Consider the following 18,813-nt stretch of genomic DNA (forward strand, 5'->3'; position numbering starts at 1 on the left):
GCACGGTACACGAACAAATTACTATGGTTTCTATTATTACGCAGACAGCAATCTCTAGATAAATGTAAAGCCAGCGCCAGACTATATGTGATTCACAGTAATTCGTACCCTTTGATTAAAAAAAAAAAAAACAGTTTCGCTAGCAAATTGCAACGAATGATAACTTGAAAACGTATGAGAACTCTTGACGAATCTGTCCACTTTATTTGCAGATCTCATAACGTATATCGAACTTATTCAAATCTCGAATCAACGAATCGTGCATAGACTAGTGCTAGTTTAACATCGAAATCTCGTTATCGCAAATTTGAGAATACCTTTCGCGATAGGATCTATTCCTTTTTACGAAGCCATCATTCGTAAAATGACCTTTTGTCCGCGCTCGTAATTACAACAATGAAGCCTATCAATGCAAACAGATCGCGCTAACACCGATGGGACTTGCCATTCATCATTTCTTTTTTTCAAATCGTTGATCCATTTGATACCACTGTCCGGTTTTGCGGTGAATCCGCTCAATCGGACATGACGCACTGATGAATGGACGCGAACCGATCGATCGGTAGTTCCCAAAATTATGGAATTTGCCGGTCCGGTCGCGCGCGAACCTGCGGCGTACAGTGCGATTAATGCGTTTAACCGAATCAATCACTTTATTAATTAATCCTACCGTACGATCGGCGTAACATTTCACGATCGACTATTAAATAAATCGGATTCCGCAGCATTGTCAAAATCGTGACCATAATCAAATCTAGGTTTGTCTTTAAAGCTCAGACTAATATACTCGTATTAATCCGTTATTAAACAAACATTGATGTGTCTAGCAAATTCCGCGAGTCTTTATTTCAATCCCTCCGTATCTCTTGCTAGAGCGCAAGAATATTTATAAAATTTTGATAGTTGTTTAAAAAAGATAAAAAAATGTAGAATAGAAGAGTCGATAGGACAGACTGAGGCGAAATGGATCTTTATACGTTTTGAGACAGTTATCATTAATTTTTTTATTTCAGATGATTTGTTTTATCATGTTTATTATTTTCATGTGCTTCAGCTGCAGGGGAAACAATAAATAATAATTTTATGATTCAATGTCAGTCGATGATACAAGCGCAGAAAGCGTGAGAGCGCGAAGAAATTTTTAAACTGATGATCCGCTTCATCTCCAAGTTGGGGCGAATTAATCGGACAATTTTTTTTTCTTGATTTTTTCGTTGTACAATAGAAAATATCATGTTTATATATTATTTTATTGTATAAAACTTGAGTTAAAGATGTAAAGATTAAGAAGTATCAACTCTTAAAAATTAAGAATTTAGTAAAATTTAATAACAAAATTAGTTTATTGTTATTTTTTTACTTATAAAAAGAAATTAATCCGATTTGTGTCTACCCTAAACTTTGACTCGTTATAAGCTTAATGATTTAAATTTATGTTTGTATTACATAAACGGTCGTATATCTATATGAATTTGTGAATCAAATTTATAAAATTTATAAAATTTGTATAAAAACATTTATAAAATTCATTGTGTGCTATTAATATTATATTGACAATAAAAAACGTATTTGTAAAGTTACAAAATATTAACATATACAGCTACTATAACCTAACATTGCGCAGTGTCAACTGTATACTGTTATTATTTATTTACATTTTATATAAAAAAAAAACACTCCTTGATGATTTTGCATTTTTTGTCGGCACTTTAATTTTTTTATAAATTTTTTTTTTATTCTATTTTATTTTGTACTGGAAAGCCTTTGAAACATAATACCATTTGGTTCGGTCAAATATGTCAACTATTACAGATTACCCACAATCTCTGTAAAACCACGATTTATATTGCGCGCTGGGTCAGTCTGCAACAGCTTTATACGCTTAATATTTTGTACAGTTTAATATTTTGTAGTTTTAAAATTAGATTTTTTATTATTAATGTACGAATTATTTCATCTGTTATTATATCGATTAAATTTATATATTAGTATAAATCCACAACAGAATTTCGTATTCAATTAATTTTTATGCCATATACATTAAAGAGTTAAAGTTTTAGTTTAGTTTTTCACAAATTTTCAATCTTTCCACTTTCCTCAAGATAGAAATTTCACAAATTTTCAATCTTTCCACTTTCCTTAAAATTCTTATATGCATAAACGTATAAAAGAGATGTTCAATAACTCTGTCGGTCGTAATTTATGCAAGACAATTCTCCCGCAAAAAAGATCGAATTTGTCAGAAATTGATTTTGCAAATGTTACTTTGCTTAAAGCGCGATGCAAATTTGGCTGTGTGCGTAAAAGGAGCCTTAGAAAACACCGTAGCCGAGTGAAACGAGCATCACGAGCGACGGCATTATCTTAAGTCTCGGAAACGTGAGGAAGGGAAGTGAATGCCGCGCGGTAACGATACGGATACACCGAGACGAGGTGGTTGATGCGAGAGACGCGAGGACGACTGTGAAAAAGGGCCGCCAGAGGGTGGAGGAGACAGCGAGGCACTGATTGCACCGAGAAACTTATCTCCCCGCAGGACATCTCGCTGATCAACTCCCCTCCTTCTGGTTTCAATCCCTCGCATTTCTCAGCCCTCCCTCGAGTCTCTCGCCACTTTTCCTTACCCCGTGTTTCCATTTAGGGTTAACAACGCGGATCACTTCGCGAACTTTCTTGCTTGCTAACGATATCATCGCCAACGGCTGATTTAAATTTTTAATCGCAGTTACATTGGTCCCGATGGCGCGCGCGGTGATTGGCACCGGCTTTCTCTTCCTCTCTCTCTTCCTCGAACGGGAATTTTCTTTTCACTCGCGGTCGTTGCGGATTTAGTGCTAACGGGAAACAAATTAATTAGAAAGTGAGAGATTCAAGATTGAATCAATTTCTTTAGCTTATTTTCCTTCCTCAGTTAGATTGAAAACGTGAAAGAATAGGCTTTGCTCCAAGATTGGCTGAGCTCTTTTATCGTACTTCATTAACGTATACTCTCTCAAAATGTAGTCTTTCTCAGACGAGTGAATATAAATTATTATATGTTTTAATCATTTTCATCGGATTTCATTGTCGCGGCGTTTTAATGAATTTCCGCTGTAGTTTCTCCTAAAGCGCACATAAATTATTGCTTGTATTATTAAACTTTTAAGTAAATCCATTTACTCGACGCGAATGCGTTTCCGTGTCGCCGTACATTATAACTCCGTACGTTATTACGTAATATGATTTATTTAACGTAAATGGATGGCGACGATTCGGACGAGAAATGCACGGCTAGGTGCCTTTTGGCAGTTGCGTCATATCCCATTCTGTGACGGTGTACATCGGCAACGCGTTTCCTCGGGACGAAAAATTGGCGACGGTAATAGATACGGCGCAATGGGATCCACCGCCACCGCGGGGAATAAGTACTTACGATAAATTACAACTCTGATATTCAGAACTTTCCAAGTCGCGGAGAAATACGCGATAAAGTTCCTTGTTCCGGTTTATTTTTCGCAAATCGATGCGCCACGCGCGGGGTCTCCGCTTCATTATGATACCGCAATTTACGTCGGTACCGCAATTTACCTCTTTTTCCCCGTGCTCGAACTATCGCGAGCGAACCATCCATTTTAATCTATCGTAAGAATTATCATCGCAAAACTATAAGAGCAGCAGCACCTGCGAGGAGAGACGCGCAGAGTCGAAGGGAAGAGGGTTCGATCGCTATCAAACTCACGTGCGTTTGCTTAATCCATTATGCATCTTGCCTAACCGATTTAACTGCGGGGCGATATCGATCCTAATGAAACCTCGGCGTAAGAGCGGTGATCGATAATCGCGATTAGATCGGAGAACGTGGGTCAATTCGGTTATCGCGCGAGCAACGCGCGAGACTTTCAGTCGTTCTGGAATGGAACACCGAAGGCTAATTTAATTCAAGCCTCAATTATCGGTCGTACCGATCCCCCAGGCGGCACTAACTTTCGCCCCTCGATGTGGCGTTCGCTGTTCCCAAAGGAGACGGCCCTAGGAATAGGCGTGTAATATAACTGCGCGAGACTCTCTTCAGCCTTGTACATACTATACCGCTTTATCTTCAGTTTGACGTTTCATCCATGAGAATCGAGCAGAAAAAAAGATCAATATTGCTGCTTTTCTAATGAAGCTGCGGACTAACCTTACCATTTTTCAAGCCAATAAATCTGGCTATTTTACATCGAACATTATTTATCATCCATTACGGGAAGAAAGGTGGTATTATGGACTCTATAGGTACCTACATCTCCATTATTAGGTGAATTTTTATGATTACTTATGGAATTGTTTGTTTAATAGCTATACTAAATTGTTATAAAGCATTTTTACTTTTGGGCATTTCGAAATTTTTTTAAGATATATTTCAGCATTTAATTACACGTACTTCCTTATTCTTTTAAAACTTGGGTGTAGCACATGAATATATTTTATTTGACTCTAAGGTTGTCAGTACTCGAACATGTAATGCAGAATTTCAAAATTTTTATAAGAAATTTGAATTTTTACAAGGATTCGCGATATATGTATATAAAATAATCTAATATTAGGTAAGTGCAAAAGTTTGTACCCAATTCCAACAGATATCATTAGCAGAGTTGTATGGCAGCACTGATCTTTAGGTGTATAGGGTAAGGTTGCAATATTGGCAACATTCATTTAAAAAATGACATATTTAATGATAATTTGAGCGGCAGGCTTGTGTATCTTTATTGAATTTTAGATGTGAAAACATTTTGAAAGTGAGCAAAGTTATGTTGAATTTACGGCACGTTATGTTTCATGAGTTTTGGAAAGGTGTAACAGTTAGAATTGCCGTAAAAAAACATTCAAGATGTCTATCAGAACAATGCGTCAGTAATTTAAATTGTTAAAAAATATTTGCAAAATTTAAACGTGTTGATTTCCATCTTGACCACTGGTCACGTTCTGACCGACCTTGCGTGACATAGGTGATGATACTGTGCGCAAAATAATTCACAAATTTCAACAGAAGAAAGACTCAACATTGACAGATCGACCGCATTTCGGCATTAAAAAAAGATTATATACACTCTGAAGCTCGATATATGGATATCAAATTTGCTAATCGAAGCAAACAAATTGAATCGAGTTTCTGCAGCTGTCTCTTTGCTTGATTGACTAAATAGTCGTTTCTGGATCGATTTGTGACGATGGAAAATGTTGTAGAATAATGTTCAACGTAAATGCACCTAGCAAATAAGCGTGTAACTAGCAAATAAGCGTGCAGGATCCACGGTAAAATTCAATTTACATCTTAAGAAGGTGATGCTTTCTGTTTAGTAGGATTGCAGAGGAATAATTTACTTCGAGCTGCTTTACGGTAGCCAAATGATTAATTCTGACAAGTACTGTCAACAATTAGACAATTTAAAGGGTAGCAATTCAAAGTAGAAACGTCCAGTCGTAAGAAAGTCGTTTTCTACCATGACAACGTGAAACGTCACTCTGCGAAACAAATCTTGTGCAAACTAAAGAAACTGAAATGGAATGTCATATCATATTCATCGTATTTTCCTGATATTGCATCATTAGAGTACTACTTGTTTCGAGCAATGCGGAACAATTAGAATAAAAAAATTTTTATTCTTTGAAAGTTATCAAAAATCACGTTTCTTCCTTTTTCAACACAAAATCGAGGTCGCTTTATAATACAAAGTCCATATCTTAACTAGAACGTTGCAAAAAGATTATAGAAAACAGTAATTACATCATTGATTAAAAAAAAATTTACATGCCAAATTACTGATTAAATTTTAATAATAAATTAGACGCGAACTTTTACATTCACTCAATATTTTGCAACGTTTTCTTTTTTTATTTTGTATAAATATATAATTCTAATTCTAATTTGTACAAAACGCTGTTATCTTTTAAACCAAACCATTTTTGTAAATCTATTTTTGTGAAAGGGTTACATTTCCATCTCTGTTTCTACCCGACTCATATTATACAATGTCACATTTTCATAAATAATATCTTGAATAATAAATATTCATCATTATAAAACTCATTACAAAATAAAACTATGACTTTAAAAAATGTTAATACTTCAAACAGGATAGATTTACGTTACAACAAAGAACTACCGAAAATCTCGACGTATCTTTAAAATATAACCACATGTTCGACTTAACCAAACTCTCAAAGCATGTACAAAAAATGCGATTAATTCAAGTAAAACATTTTGTAAGAGCATTTTCGTTTCAAATAGTTGCGCTAATTCAATGCGATTAAATTGAAGGATACTATTGTAATAAGATTAATGGCTGAAGAGGGCCAAGTAGGTCAAAACGTTTCCCGCCTCGTTACTTGTTTTGTGTAAACAAACGATTATTAAATTTGACATCTAGTGCAGAAGCTCGTTATTATTGGTTCGACAGTTTTATTGCTGTAATAAATATTTCATAACTTTGAAAATAGAATCGATTGAACAACATACAATATTGACGAGTGTAATTAAGTTTTCAATTTAATTGATTATTAACAAAGTTATTGTACGTAAAATGTAAATAAGGGTTGTTATATCACCCTTTCCTCTATACATGTACATCTGCATAATTAAACGAACAAAAAATACCTATCAATCATTTAAATCGCAGATTATTGTTCTCGGAATTTTCGCGCAACATCCTGCATATATTACGAAACGTTCGCGAAACAGATTAATCTCGGAATGAGCGTGGACGAGAAAAGTTGTTAACTACATTCTTTTTTCTTTTTTTTTTTTTCGTTATTGAAGTACGACGTCGAGTTATATGGGATACACTCCGTTATTACTCTCATATCTCTCCGCCGGCGTATTATTACAGGTCTTGCGTTAAATTAAAGCCGACAACGTTTACTATTCTAAGGACCTTAGAGGCAATTCCATTTTTCGAGATTCCTGTCAAGTTTCTCCACTCTTTAACAGCACCGGTAATTTGTGCGAGCTCGGGGACTTCCTAAATTTCTCGAAGTAGTCTCTTTTGAAACGTTCCGCGAACTGGCGCGGGGGGTTAAAGGGAAGGCGGAGGGGGGAGTCCCAAGACGCCGTCATTGTCTGTAGCTCGACTCGGCGCCGAGCGTTCGAGAGCGATGAGCGAAAAAGACGGAAGGAGAAAGAGGGTGAGTTACGCGAAGTCGAGGGCGGAAGGAGGGAAAACGCGGCGGCACGGCGGCGGTGGCGTTCGCTCGCCAAAGGAAGAGAATTCCCTGCCGTCTCTCCACTTGCCGATGATTTGACTTTATAATCGAGTCAGCCTCGTTCAATTACAATGGAATCTCTCGTGGAATTTGCCGCAAACACTACGCGATTCAGTGCGGCCCGATCGTGCTCTCTCCCCGGTAAATATTCGCCCGGTCGACACTCCGCGCCGCCGCGCGCCGCCGGATGCATAAGCCGTGCGCGACGAATGATTTTCAAGCTCATGATTAATTCACGGACGGCAAGCGCCGTTAGTTCGCCAAGGAAGAGGAGGAAATGTTGCTTAACCATCGGTATCGTAAACGAAAAATACGTTCGTCGCATACGCAAGTGGTATCCGCGCCCGATCTTATTATTATTATTATTACTATACGTAAGTATAATGTCGCATTAATGCCAGAATATATGATGTAATGTTACATCGAGGCATACCTATTCGAGATCACTCGTCGCTGTTGACAGATTCCATTATTCTCAACAAACAAGCGCGCCATAGAAATCACGCGGGTTTCATACTCCTATCTAATAATATTCATGATGTTGCTGATCAAAGAGTGATGAGAGGGGGAGAGAGAGGGGAAGGGGGAGAGAGATCTGTATGAAACATTTATCAGGGCGCAGCGCTTCGCGGCGAGGTGAAATTCAATGGAAAATAGGAAATCGGGATTCGACGAGAGGACACTCGTCCCAGACCAAGCCTGTTTTCCTAAATACTGGGAAATGTTTATTGAGCAAACACATCTGGATGCATACGATCGGCGCCGCCGCTGGATCCGTATCTGTTCAATATTTTATGCTAAAACAACCGGGGAACTTGATCACACGCGCGGACGCGTAGGCCACCACCGCTCATCGCTCGTTAATGTATTCATTAGAGGGGACGTCCTGTATCTCGTTGGCCACGGTCGTTTAATCCAGGAATATTGTCGCGCGTTTTTTTTTCCGCGACGTAAATTATGACACCCGCCTCAATCACAGCAATTACTGTACGCGATGAAAAAATTACCTTGAAACAAATTTATCATCCTCTGTGAAAAAGATTTAAATCCAATGGAAAAACAATCGTCTATTATTAGATTTGCTATTATAAATCATATTATATATGACAGAATTAAAGTCGTAACTAGACAAGGATAGTGGAGGTGAAGAGAACTCGAAAATGGAACTGACCAAAAAATTGTCAAATATAGAGGAAAAATGACGGTCGTAGAATACATCTGAGGTGGTGGAATATTATTATAATATCTCACATAATTTCCGTTAAATTCTAAAAGCAATCATTAAAATTACTTTGTTACAGTCTATTTAAACAGTGTAGGATGGTTATTGGTCACTAGCGTTCGCTGTGATTTTATAACAGTTGAATTTTAGTTTTGCAGGTGGCAGAAAATTTTTACAGGTGTATACTTTTTACGTAATTGTGAGATGTAAATATGTTACATATTAATTTTTTAACTTTAGTTTAACTTGAAGACCTTGAATGTGGATTTCAAATAATATTATTGAATTTAACGTTCGTTGCAATGTGTGCATGAATTTGGTAATTAGTCATGTTGTATGTTAAGCTGTGATTATGGAATACTCGTATGATCATCCACCATGTCTCTCTTGCAACTTAATAAATTTGTTGAAATAAAAGTTAAAAGATAGCAATTAAAATAATTACCTATAGTCTATTACCTCAAATTATTATTGTCTAATTATTTTTGTTTATATACGTTAATAAATATAAATAATATCTTTGTTTTTGCGTGTACATAAAAATCATTTATAAATATTTTAAATAATTATTAAATTGATGATTCTAATGATGAATCGAGTCCTAATTATGGGTCAAGTTTACAAAATTAAATTTGTTTGCAAGCATACTTTTTTAAATAAAATTACAAAAATTTTTTTACATTTTTTAATTTTTTTTATAATATGAAATCACTTTTTTAATCATTGCTAACATTGAAGAAAAAAACGAAATCAATTTGTTTCCTCTCTATCAATTATGTTTCCTCTCTAATAAGCTCTCTAAATACCTCTTAATAATGCCTCCATTATGAGAATAGATTATATTAAGTATTACAATAAACATACAATAAAACGTATTAAACATGTATGTTAACATACAATAATGTACATTTAATTATGCCAACCCATTAATAAGACTTATATGTATAAACATTTTTTAACACTCTTTTCAAAATTCATAAATTAGTTTATTAAATATATTGTATAATTATATATTTTAAAATTACATTTGCTGCTTATACAGACATTAACAACTTTTAAAAATTTCGTTAAATTCACACAAATTAATAAAAATTATTTTAACCTTAAATGATCCACAACTGGAGCCGCCACCTTACATCATATTTGTTTTGTTATTTTCTCCCGCAAAAAGTTAAAGGGCTCCTAAAAATAAAACTTTGTCTCGGCACATGAAAAGTTACGGCTCTAGACAGAATGTATCTTAATAAAATAAAATAGTGGGATGTTACTGACAAAACTGCAATATAATATCGTCTGCACCTTTCTGAAAAAGCGTTGGCATATAACGTTCTATTTTTCGTCTTCGTTTCATGTTCGGTTCGCATTTATCAACCACGAACTAAGCGTAAAAAGCTTCAGTCAAAAGTCCAGATCCTTAAAAAAACGCAAGCGTAATTTGCGTGCGAGTGATGTGGCGGCTAAAGCGTTAAAAAGCCGCTCGACGAGCACAACGGCCTTTCGATTATTCTGGAATCAGGCTACAAAGCCGCGAATAGGGCTTTTCGCTGGTATCGCGCTTCTGCGAGCGAAAATAAGCACGATCGAAGCACGTAATGGGGGTACGTCACGCTGACCGCAGATAACATGGTTGGACCGACCGCTTGTGAATAGTTGAACGAATATCACCGAATAGCGGTGATTTTTGGACGGCCGGAAGTGTGCCTTTTGATGGCCGTTATAAACGTTAAATCGATTAGACGAGGCCGAGCTTTTACGCGCCGGACGCAAATCTAGTTTCGAGCGTGTGGCACGCGAAAATCAGCGCCGCGAACCCCCGCCGCCGATCCGAAAGCTAGTGCGCTTCTCATTTTCATTTCTTTTTGCACAATTCATCTCCGCGCGATGCAACGCCACGTTATAAGTAATAATATAGGGAGACGCGAGATAACAAGAATATACTTGGGAAATTATTTTTGAAGTGATCCGCTCAAAGGACAATGGGTAAAATAGACCGATCTATATCTAAAAAGTGTAGAGTAGGTTATACGTGTAATCCTACGTTTTATGGATCGTTAAATACGATAATAACGTATCTACCTGTACAATGTATGCAGATATATGCACATTTGACGAGACAAGTTCCTTGAATAAGAAATCGATTATCTTTTCAATCTTTATATCATACTGATTTCGCTATATAAATTTAGTATTTCTAAAGTGTTTTATTTTGAAGTTTTCTTAGTATCAGGGTTGATAAAAATCATGTTTTAAACATGTTTTAAAAGCATTATGAGTTAAAATATGTTTAAAATATAAAAAATATGTATTAAACAAAAAAATAATGTTTTTATAGAAAAAAAACATGATTTTTATCAATCCTGCTTGATATTTAGTGAACAAAATTACAACACTATAACATAAATAAAACTATAATGTAATACAAGTAATTAAATGGTTAAAACAAAATTGTTACTATTGTATTTACTATTAAAAATAACTTCAATTCCTTTTTTAGAGAATTTTGATCTTTTCCACAAATTTTGATAGATAAAAATGTTACCATTGTATTTAACAATCTAAAAGTTACATGTACGATTTACGTTACACTTTTGAGGCACAAATGGATTCATTTTACCCATTGTCCTTTTTACAATATTTCAATCATGGAAAAATTTGTACAAATTGTAGTTCTATCAAAATTGAAATTGTTGCCCAAATTTTGTGCTTAACAACCAACTGATTGTTTATTTACAAGGGTTTACCATTTAGACCATTGCATCCAACTTTAAACATAAATTCTAATAAACTTTTCCGATTTTTCATTTTCAAAAAACCTTTTTATGTTCTTTAATATAAAATCATGTTTTTAGGTTAAAATTTATTTAAGATTTTGAAGTTTAAAATAAAAGAATCATTTTTTTCTGAAATTTAGACATCTACTTTCTTCAAAAAAACTTTAGAATTAAAAAAAAATAGAATTCTTCTGGTATAGTGGCATATATGTCCATATGTTATTTTTCTCTATTTTATTTAGAGAAGATTTTGATTCTCTAAATACAAGAGAAAAGAATTCTCTTAATATTATTTTTTGCTATTCTATTTTTTTCAATTTTTGTAATATTTTTACATTATTAATTTTGTAATATTTTTACATTATAACTTTTACATTATTTTTAAATCTTGCATTTTGAAAATTTTTAAATTTGAATTTAAAATTAGTAATCTCAAAAATCTCCTAAAAGGGGGAAATTAATAATCTCAAAAATCAAGTTCCATTGAAATTGAGCTAATAGAAAAACATGTCGCAAAGTTAAAACAATTTAAGATCAAGATGGATATATGTTTAATTTTCAAGATATATCCTGATCGTGTCAGCCAGCACAAGTTAAACGGGCTACAGCCTCGTAGAAAATGGCCAAAAAATATATATACACATAGATAAGCTATTTACAAGCAAGAGTTTTCATTTCCAATTGAATTTTCATCTACAAATTGATAATAATTAATGAATTTGCAGTATAAAATAAATTTCTGACTTTTTGTGTCTAAACAAAAACTACAACTGAAAATGTGCCTATCTTGACCTTGGAATTATTTTCAAAAGGGAAGACATTCTATTTTTTAAAAAATATTTTTTTTCAAAGAAAATCAGTTATGTCTAAATTTGGAAGAAAAAGATGTTTTATTTTAAATTCCAGAAATGTCAAATAAATTTTGACTTAAAAAAAAAACAATTTCTTTGGATTGAAAAATGTAAAGAAACTTTTAAAACTATCTTTTGCTTTTTAAAATCAAATTAGTCTGCAAGAATTTGAACTGCGTTTGAACGAGAGACAGTCCAAATGATAGAAGTTCAAGCCCCTTTAAGTAGACAACCCGTTGGTCGTTGGTCACGAAAATTGGGTAACTTTAGTTTTGATAGGATCACCTATTATATAAATTTCACTATAGTCAAAATATTTTCGAAATTTTAGTGAATTATACTTAAAAAATAATATCCCACCATGATTTCGGGAAATTACAGTGGCTTGCACTCTGTCAATGCGCTTTTATGCCGCGCAACGCGATATGCTACATGTCACGCGTATCGAAGCTTTTCGGGAAAGCGGGCGAGGGTATTTTATTTCGACGGAATCTATAAGCCGGCAATCACTATCGACATGTATTTGCAGCCGGTTTAATGCAGCCGATATACCGTCGCGTCTATCAGCATATGCGGCAACGCTAGAAAATCGATGGTTGTACGTAAGCGCGATGAACGCGCGAGTTGTTTACGACTCGGGAGATATTCGCGAAACTCAAGACTTCGCGTCGCGATAAAATTTTAATCCGCGAGAAGCTCCAGGCGCAGCGGATTTTGCGTTATTACGTTCTACGATATTTAATTCATCGGTCTCACGAGAGTTTATCTTATCTCGTTTTCTAAAAGAGAGAGAGAGAGAGAGAGAGAGAGAAAGAAAAATAGAGAAAATGTTAACCCGATTAGTTCATATTTGATACATCGAAGCTGTTCGATAAAACCAGTTATTTCTACATCCGTTCGTTATTAAATTTTATAAGCGATTTATATAATAAATACCGCGATTGGTGAAAAGTCCATGCTGATGAGAAAGGTGCGTGATTCTTGTTCGTCGAATTTGCCTTGCAACAGTTTCACCTTTATTTTCTGTTTTCAAACTGTGAATATCCTACAGAGCACTATCGCTCCTCGTAGAGTAGCCGACGCTGAAATCTTCCGCCGAGATTAAATGACTTCCAGTTGTATAGAATCTTAATGTCGGAAGGCGCTACTTTGCCGGAGATACTGCGCGCTTTCTGCGAAACGGCTTCAAGCAGGATTTAATGTTTCGTGAAACACGGAGTACAGATTAAAATGCCTTAGACCGGATTTATCTCCGTTGCTGTATTAAGCGCGATTTTAGAAATATTTGTATTCGCCCGAATGAGTCCGGATTAACGAACAAAGAACGTAGTGTAGTTTTATCGGTATTCTCCGTCTTCAGACCTTCTTAAATCCTTTTCCTCTCCGAGAATTACATATAGACGAATTAAAAAGTAGTAAAAATGAGATAAAAGTATTATTCCGCGTAAAATATTCCTAAAGACAATGAGATTACTTTACACACATACACACACACACACACACACACACACACACACACACACACACAAATACACATTTTTATAAAAATGTATATATATATATATAAATATATTACATCAAACGTATCAAAGTGTATCTCTTTCTTGTACTTGGTGCAAGAGTTTGATTTATATTGTCTGACAATATTCATATTCAGTATATGACATTATCTATATAAAGTTATAGGCTATCTTAAATGAAGAGGTGGCTTTATTTTATTTTTATTTTATTTTAAATTATTAGAATGTACATCTTTACTTTTATCTTACATGAAAGAACTTGGACAACATTGTGACGTCTTTTTAAAGTTATTTAAGTTAATGTCTTTAAGTAAAACAAAATAAACTATTGTCTTTAATAAAAAGTTCGTAAACTTTTACAAAAAACTTTGTCTACTATTATAATGTGAGTCATATATTGTCTGTATATTTTTCAACTTTGATTTTTATTTGCGTGTTTATCCAAATCAAAAGAGAAACATTTTTTTGTTAAATCGTATTATTCGAAAAACTCTTATTTTTAAGAAATTAAAATTTATAAATAAAAATATAAATATATTGTTTTTAAATTTTAAATTGTTTTACTAAATAACAATATTATCTTAAAATTATTTAGATAAAACAACATATAAATCTAATCTTTTAGATTTATGTCTAACGACATATAAATCTAGATAAATGTAAAATTAAATTAACTTTATCTTGTTTAACACACATTTGCATGTAATTCATTTTATCTTTATCGAAATAATTTTAATTTATGCAAACGCAATACTGTTGATATTATATTCACGTAGTCTGACTACAGGCGGCCACCGACAAGAGACTATTAAAGACCGTCAACCCTAGGTAAATTTTCGAGGCCGTTAGTGGGGCCCCAGGGGCCCGGCGGTAATTGAAGAGCAATGACGTTATCGACTATATGATTGTTAATACAAATATTTGAGTAATACGTTATTAAAATCTTGATTTTTTTATTATACAAATACTTCATAAGCAAGTATGCATACTTATATTTAATAACATTATTGTATATTGCTTTAAAATTGTAATTCTTTTTGATCAGTTATTATCTCTGTCGATAATCAAACTTGGATGTTACCATCAAAACTGCAATTTTTAATAAAAATCAAGAATTTTTGGGTTACAAATACATAAGCATATCTATGAAACTTCAAGATAACAATAAATTATAAAATTAGTATTGTATTGTCAGTTTATCATTAAAAATTTAACAGTCACACAAACTCCCGTAAGGTTAGCGGTTTTTAACAGTCTCTCGTCGGTGATGCGGCATTTTTATTTAGCGTCCCATTATTAATCTATTCACTCCGAGAGTCGAGCCTTTTATTATTATTTCATAAACTCGTACTTATTCATTAATACTTAATCAGAACAAGCTGATATAAAAGTCCCTGCGGTCTTAAGTGGATTTATCATACTTTAATAATGAAGTATCGACGTGAGCATCTTTATTTTACGATGTTTGAACGGCAAGCAGAGTCGCGGTCGATATGCCGCGTGAAGTTAGCTGCCAACGCATGCGCGCGACCCGCGCCTCGGCTCTCGGGCAACTTCGCGACGGTCCACAGTGGCAGGCCGGAAGCGCAAGGTGTTGCATTTACTGTATTGTTGTCCAATTTTCTCATGTTAATTCCGTGAAAAGGCGCTTATCTACATGTAAACAATACGCAAAGCGGACTTGGCAGATTTATTCGCAGCGTCGTGCATCAAGGTGAATATCGATACTTCAGAACTTTACAGAATTATCTCGTATCTGGAAATTGAGTCATAGCCGAGTGTCAAATGCACCTTGCATTACCAATTACTACTTCGTTTCTCATAATTTCTCCTCGACAAAATCATTTTCGCAAATTATCACTTTCGCAAACGAACTCACGAATCTCGTCTCGAAATCTCATATCTCACTTCGGTGATCCTAACCTAAACATACGAGCGACGTCGGCTGCATTTGATAAACTCGATGGTTAAGATAGTGACGACTACGATTTTAATCACTTTGCATGGGCGTGTCAAATGCCACGTGTAGTCTTTTGTATTTTTTAAAAGTACTTTAAATATTGGTAACAAAGTTAACCTTTCTTGTTTTCTTTACTTGCAGTCCGGACAAGATGTCAACGTCAGCAATATATATTTTGGACGTGAAAGGCAAGGTGTTGATTTCGCGAAACTATCGAGGCGACATCGAGACTGGTGTCATAGAAAAATTCATGCCACTGGTGATGGAACGCGAAGAGGAGGGCAATCTTACACCTATCATTCAGACTACGGAATGTACATACGCCTACATAAAATATAACAATCTGTACATCGTGTCTACCACCAAAAAAAATGCCAACATATCCCTAGTATTTGTATTCTTGCACAAAGTGGTGCACGTTATGCAAGAGTATTTCAAGGAACTGGAGGAGGAAAGTATAAGAGACAACTTTGTTGTTATTTATGAGCTTCTGGATGAGTTATTAGACTTTGGCTATCCTCAAACTACCGACAGTAAGATTTTGCAAGAATATATAACTCAAGAAGGTCACAAACTAGAGATTCAGCCCAGAATCCCGATGGCTGTGACCAACGCTGTCTCATGGCGGTCAGAGGGCATCAAGTATCGAAAGAATGAGGTCTTTCTTGATGTAATAGAGTCAGTGAATCTCCTGGCAAATGCCAATGGAAACGTCTTGAGCTCGGAGATCGTTGGTGCAATAAAGATGAGAGTTTACTTGTCAGGTATGCCAGAATTGCGACTGGGCCTCAATGACAAAGTTCTATTCGAGTCAACGGGCCGTGGCAAGTCGAAATCTGTGGAGTTAGAAGACGTCAAGTTCCATCAGTGCGTTAGACTTTCTCGATTCGAGAACGACCGGACGATCTCCTTCATCCCACCGGATGGCGAGTTCGAGCTCATGTCATACAGATTGAACACTCACGTGAAACCACTGATATGGATCGAATCTGTGATCGAGCGGCACGCTCACAGCCGAGTGGAATACATGATAAAGGCGAGGTCGCAGTTCAAACGCCGATCCACGGCGAACAACGTGGAGATCGTGATTCCGGTGCCAAACGACGCCGACTCGCCCAAGTTCAAGACCACGATCGGCAGCGTCAAGTACTCGCCGGAGCAGAGCGCTATAACTTGGATCATCAAGTCTTTCCCCGGCGGCAAGGAGTACCTAATGCGAGCGCATTTCGGGCTGCCATCGGTAGTCGGTGAAGACGTCGAGGGCAAGCCGCCCATACAGGTGAAATTCGAGATACCGTATTTCACCACGTCCGGTATTCAGGTACGATACTTGAAGATCATTGAAAAAAGTGGCTACCAGGCGCTACCGTGGGTGCGTTACATCACACAAAACGGGGATTACCAACTGCGGACGAATTAGCTACACGACTACGGGGCTGATGAGTAACTCAGGCTCTCGGGCATTTTCGTCATGTCCGAGTACGACGACTAGAAGCGCATAGTATATTTTCAAGAGAATCGGAATTAGTAAACGTTTAGCCATATTGAACTCGAATACGAAATGCTGGCCAGTGAAAAAACGCATGAAACGCGATGTAAAAATAAATCGGATTTTGAAATGTTGATTCCGCATTTTTTTGAGAAAATTCACATTCTGCACGATCCATTGTATTTTAATTTTTCTATAGAATGGTCTAATGTATCGAGAGATCCTTCAAGAACTTTATACATCTGAAATGTACTAGATGTGTGCGAATTAAGCATTTGTAAGATCGAATCGAATCTCTGATGATATGTATATTTGAAATTGAATTGAATTGAATTTGAAATTTTAATGTCGAATCGAATCTTAATCAAGTTTTCGCAGATTTACATTGCATGTTAATTTAGAGATAATAAAATATGTTCAGTAACGTTGCAGATCCTTTTTAATAGACAAGAAAATTACAAAACATGAATGCTAAGTAAAAATTTATAATAGATACTGTAGACATTAATTGTATTATACTGATAAATAAGCATATGGTACAACTTATAATGTTACTATCGAAATGTGATAGTATTTTAGTGTTTTATCGGGAAAATATAATGAAACAGTTTTAAGGTTTGTCCTAAATTCTATAAAATTGTGATACAAACCTATAAATTGAAACAAATTTACGAAGACAATTGTCTATCATGTACACAAATTTTTGAATAGCTTGTAAGATTTAGAAAAATTTTAGAAATCGACAATTAGACACAAGAATTGGCATTGACGAGATTGATCGCGCAAGAAATATAATTAAAACATTAAAATAGGCGATTGATTCGAAATCGAATCATCGACGATTCAAATTATTCGAATTTGAATCTTTCCATTCGAAAACGAATCAAATCGACACCATTTGAATTCGATTCGGTCCGAATTCGAATTATTCGCACACCTAAAATTTCTATTCGTATTTTAAAAGTACTTAATTCAAAACGTAATTCCATTCGGTGCCGTGACCTTCATATGTGTCTCTATTTTTTTAAACACGATGACGAGAGCGGCAGCGTCTAATAAATAATAATCTTGTGACAGATTCGTGTAAATATAATGGTAATTTATTTTCTAACATTTTCCTTCGACGAGGCGAATTTATGAACGGGCAGAAGCTCGATTGATTCAAACTAAAATAGTATTACATGAACGATTAACTGTATACCAACATCACGTTTAATAATCGTAATATTACTGCTGTATGTCATTACGACATTAATGTAAGATAGCATGGAGATATATTAAATTTTTAAAAGGACCAACGCGAACAAGTTATTCGACGATCGATCCTATGGCTTCCCTTCCTTTCCGCCGTAGCACATCGCTCCCCGTTTCTTTAAGAATTTTCCCAACCCACGGAAAATCGAACCGGGACAGCCGTAAGCGTTCCCGTCGATACGGCGCGGGGCAAGAAAAAGAAAACGACAGATATCTCTCGCGAAAGAACCCGTGTCGCCGTTCGCGCGGCGGCGCGGCGCGCGGGGTCGGGGGACACGAAAACGCGATTAGAGCGGAATGGAAACGGCGGAAGCCCTGAAATCTTTTTATTTCGGTCCTCCTCTTCCTCTGTCGCGCGCGCGGACGGCGGCGCCACCGCACCCTAGAACGCAGTTCGCGGTATGCAAATTTTTTGGCATGAGCGCACGAGCGTGTAATAATTTTATGGAAATCAGTAGTCCCGCCAAGTACTCGCACAGAGTTTCGCGCGCGAGCAACGCGACGCGAGTCGAAAAATGTATAGCG

General features: G+C 35.7%; 2 protein-coding genes across 2 annotated transcripts in view; one reads left to right on the forward strand and one right to left on the reverse strand.

Annotated features, from left to right (window-relative positions):
* The window catches only part of LOC113004002, a 152,797-nt gene that overhangs the window by 1,835 nt on the left and 132,149 nt on the right, over window positions 1-18,813 (reverse strand). The window lies entirely within an intron of this gene.
* Window positions 15,132-18,328, forward strand: LOC105202513 (AP-1 complex subunit mu-1). The gene is made up of 2 exons (XM_011171075.3): window positions 15,132-15,299; window positions 15,687-18,328. The coding sequence occupies exon 2, from the start codon at window positions 15,697-15,699 to the stop codon at window positions 16,963-16,965; it is 1,269 nt and encodes a 422-aa protein (XP_011169377.1). The 5' UTR covers window positions 15,132-15,299; window positions 15,687-15,696; the 3' UTR covers window positions 16,966-18,328.

This window comes from Solenopsis invicta, chromosome 6 (assembly GCF_016802725.1).
Source record: "Solenopsis invicta isolate M01_SB chromosome 6, UNIL_Sinv_3.0, whole genome shotgun sequence".
Taxonomy (NCBI): Eukaryota; Metazoa; Arthropoda; class Insecta; order Hymenoptera; family Formicidae; genus Solenopsis; species Solenopsis invicta.

Excerpts from the sequence above, each read along its gene's own strand:
- LOC105202513 (XM_011171075.3), top strand. The coding sequence starts at position 15,697 with ATGTCAACGTCAGCAATATATATTTTGGACGTGAAAGGCAAGGTGTTG.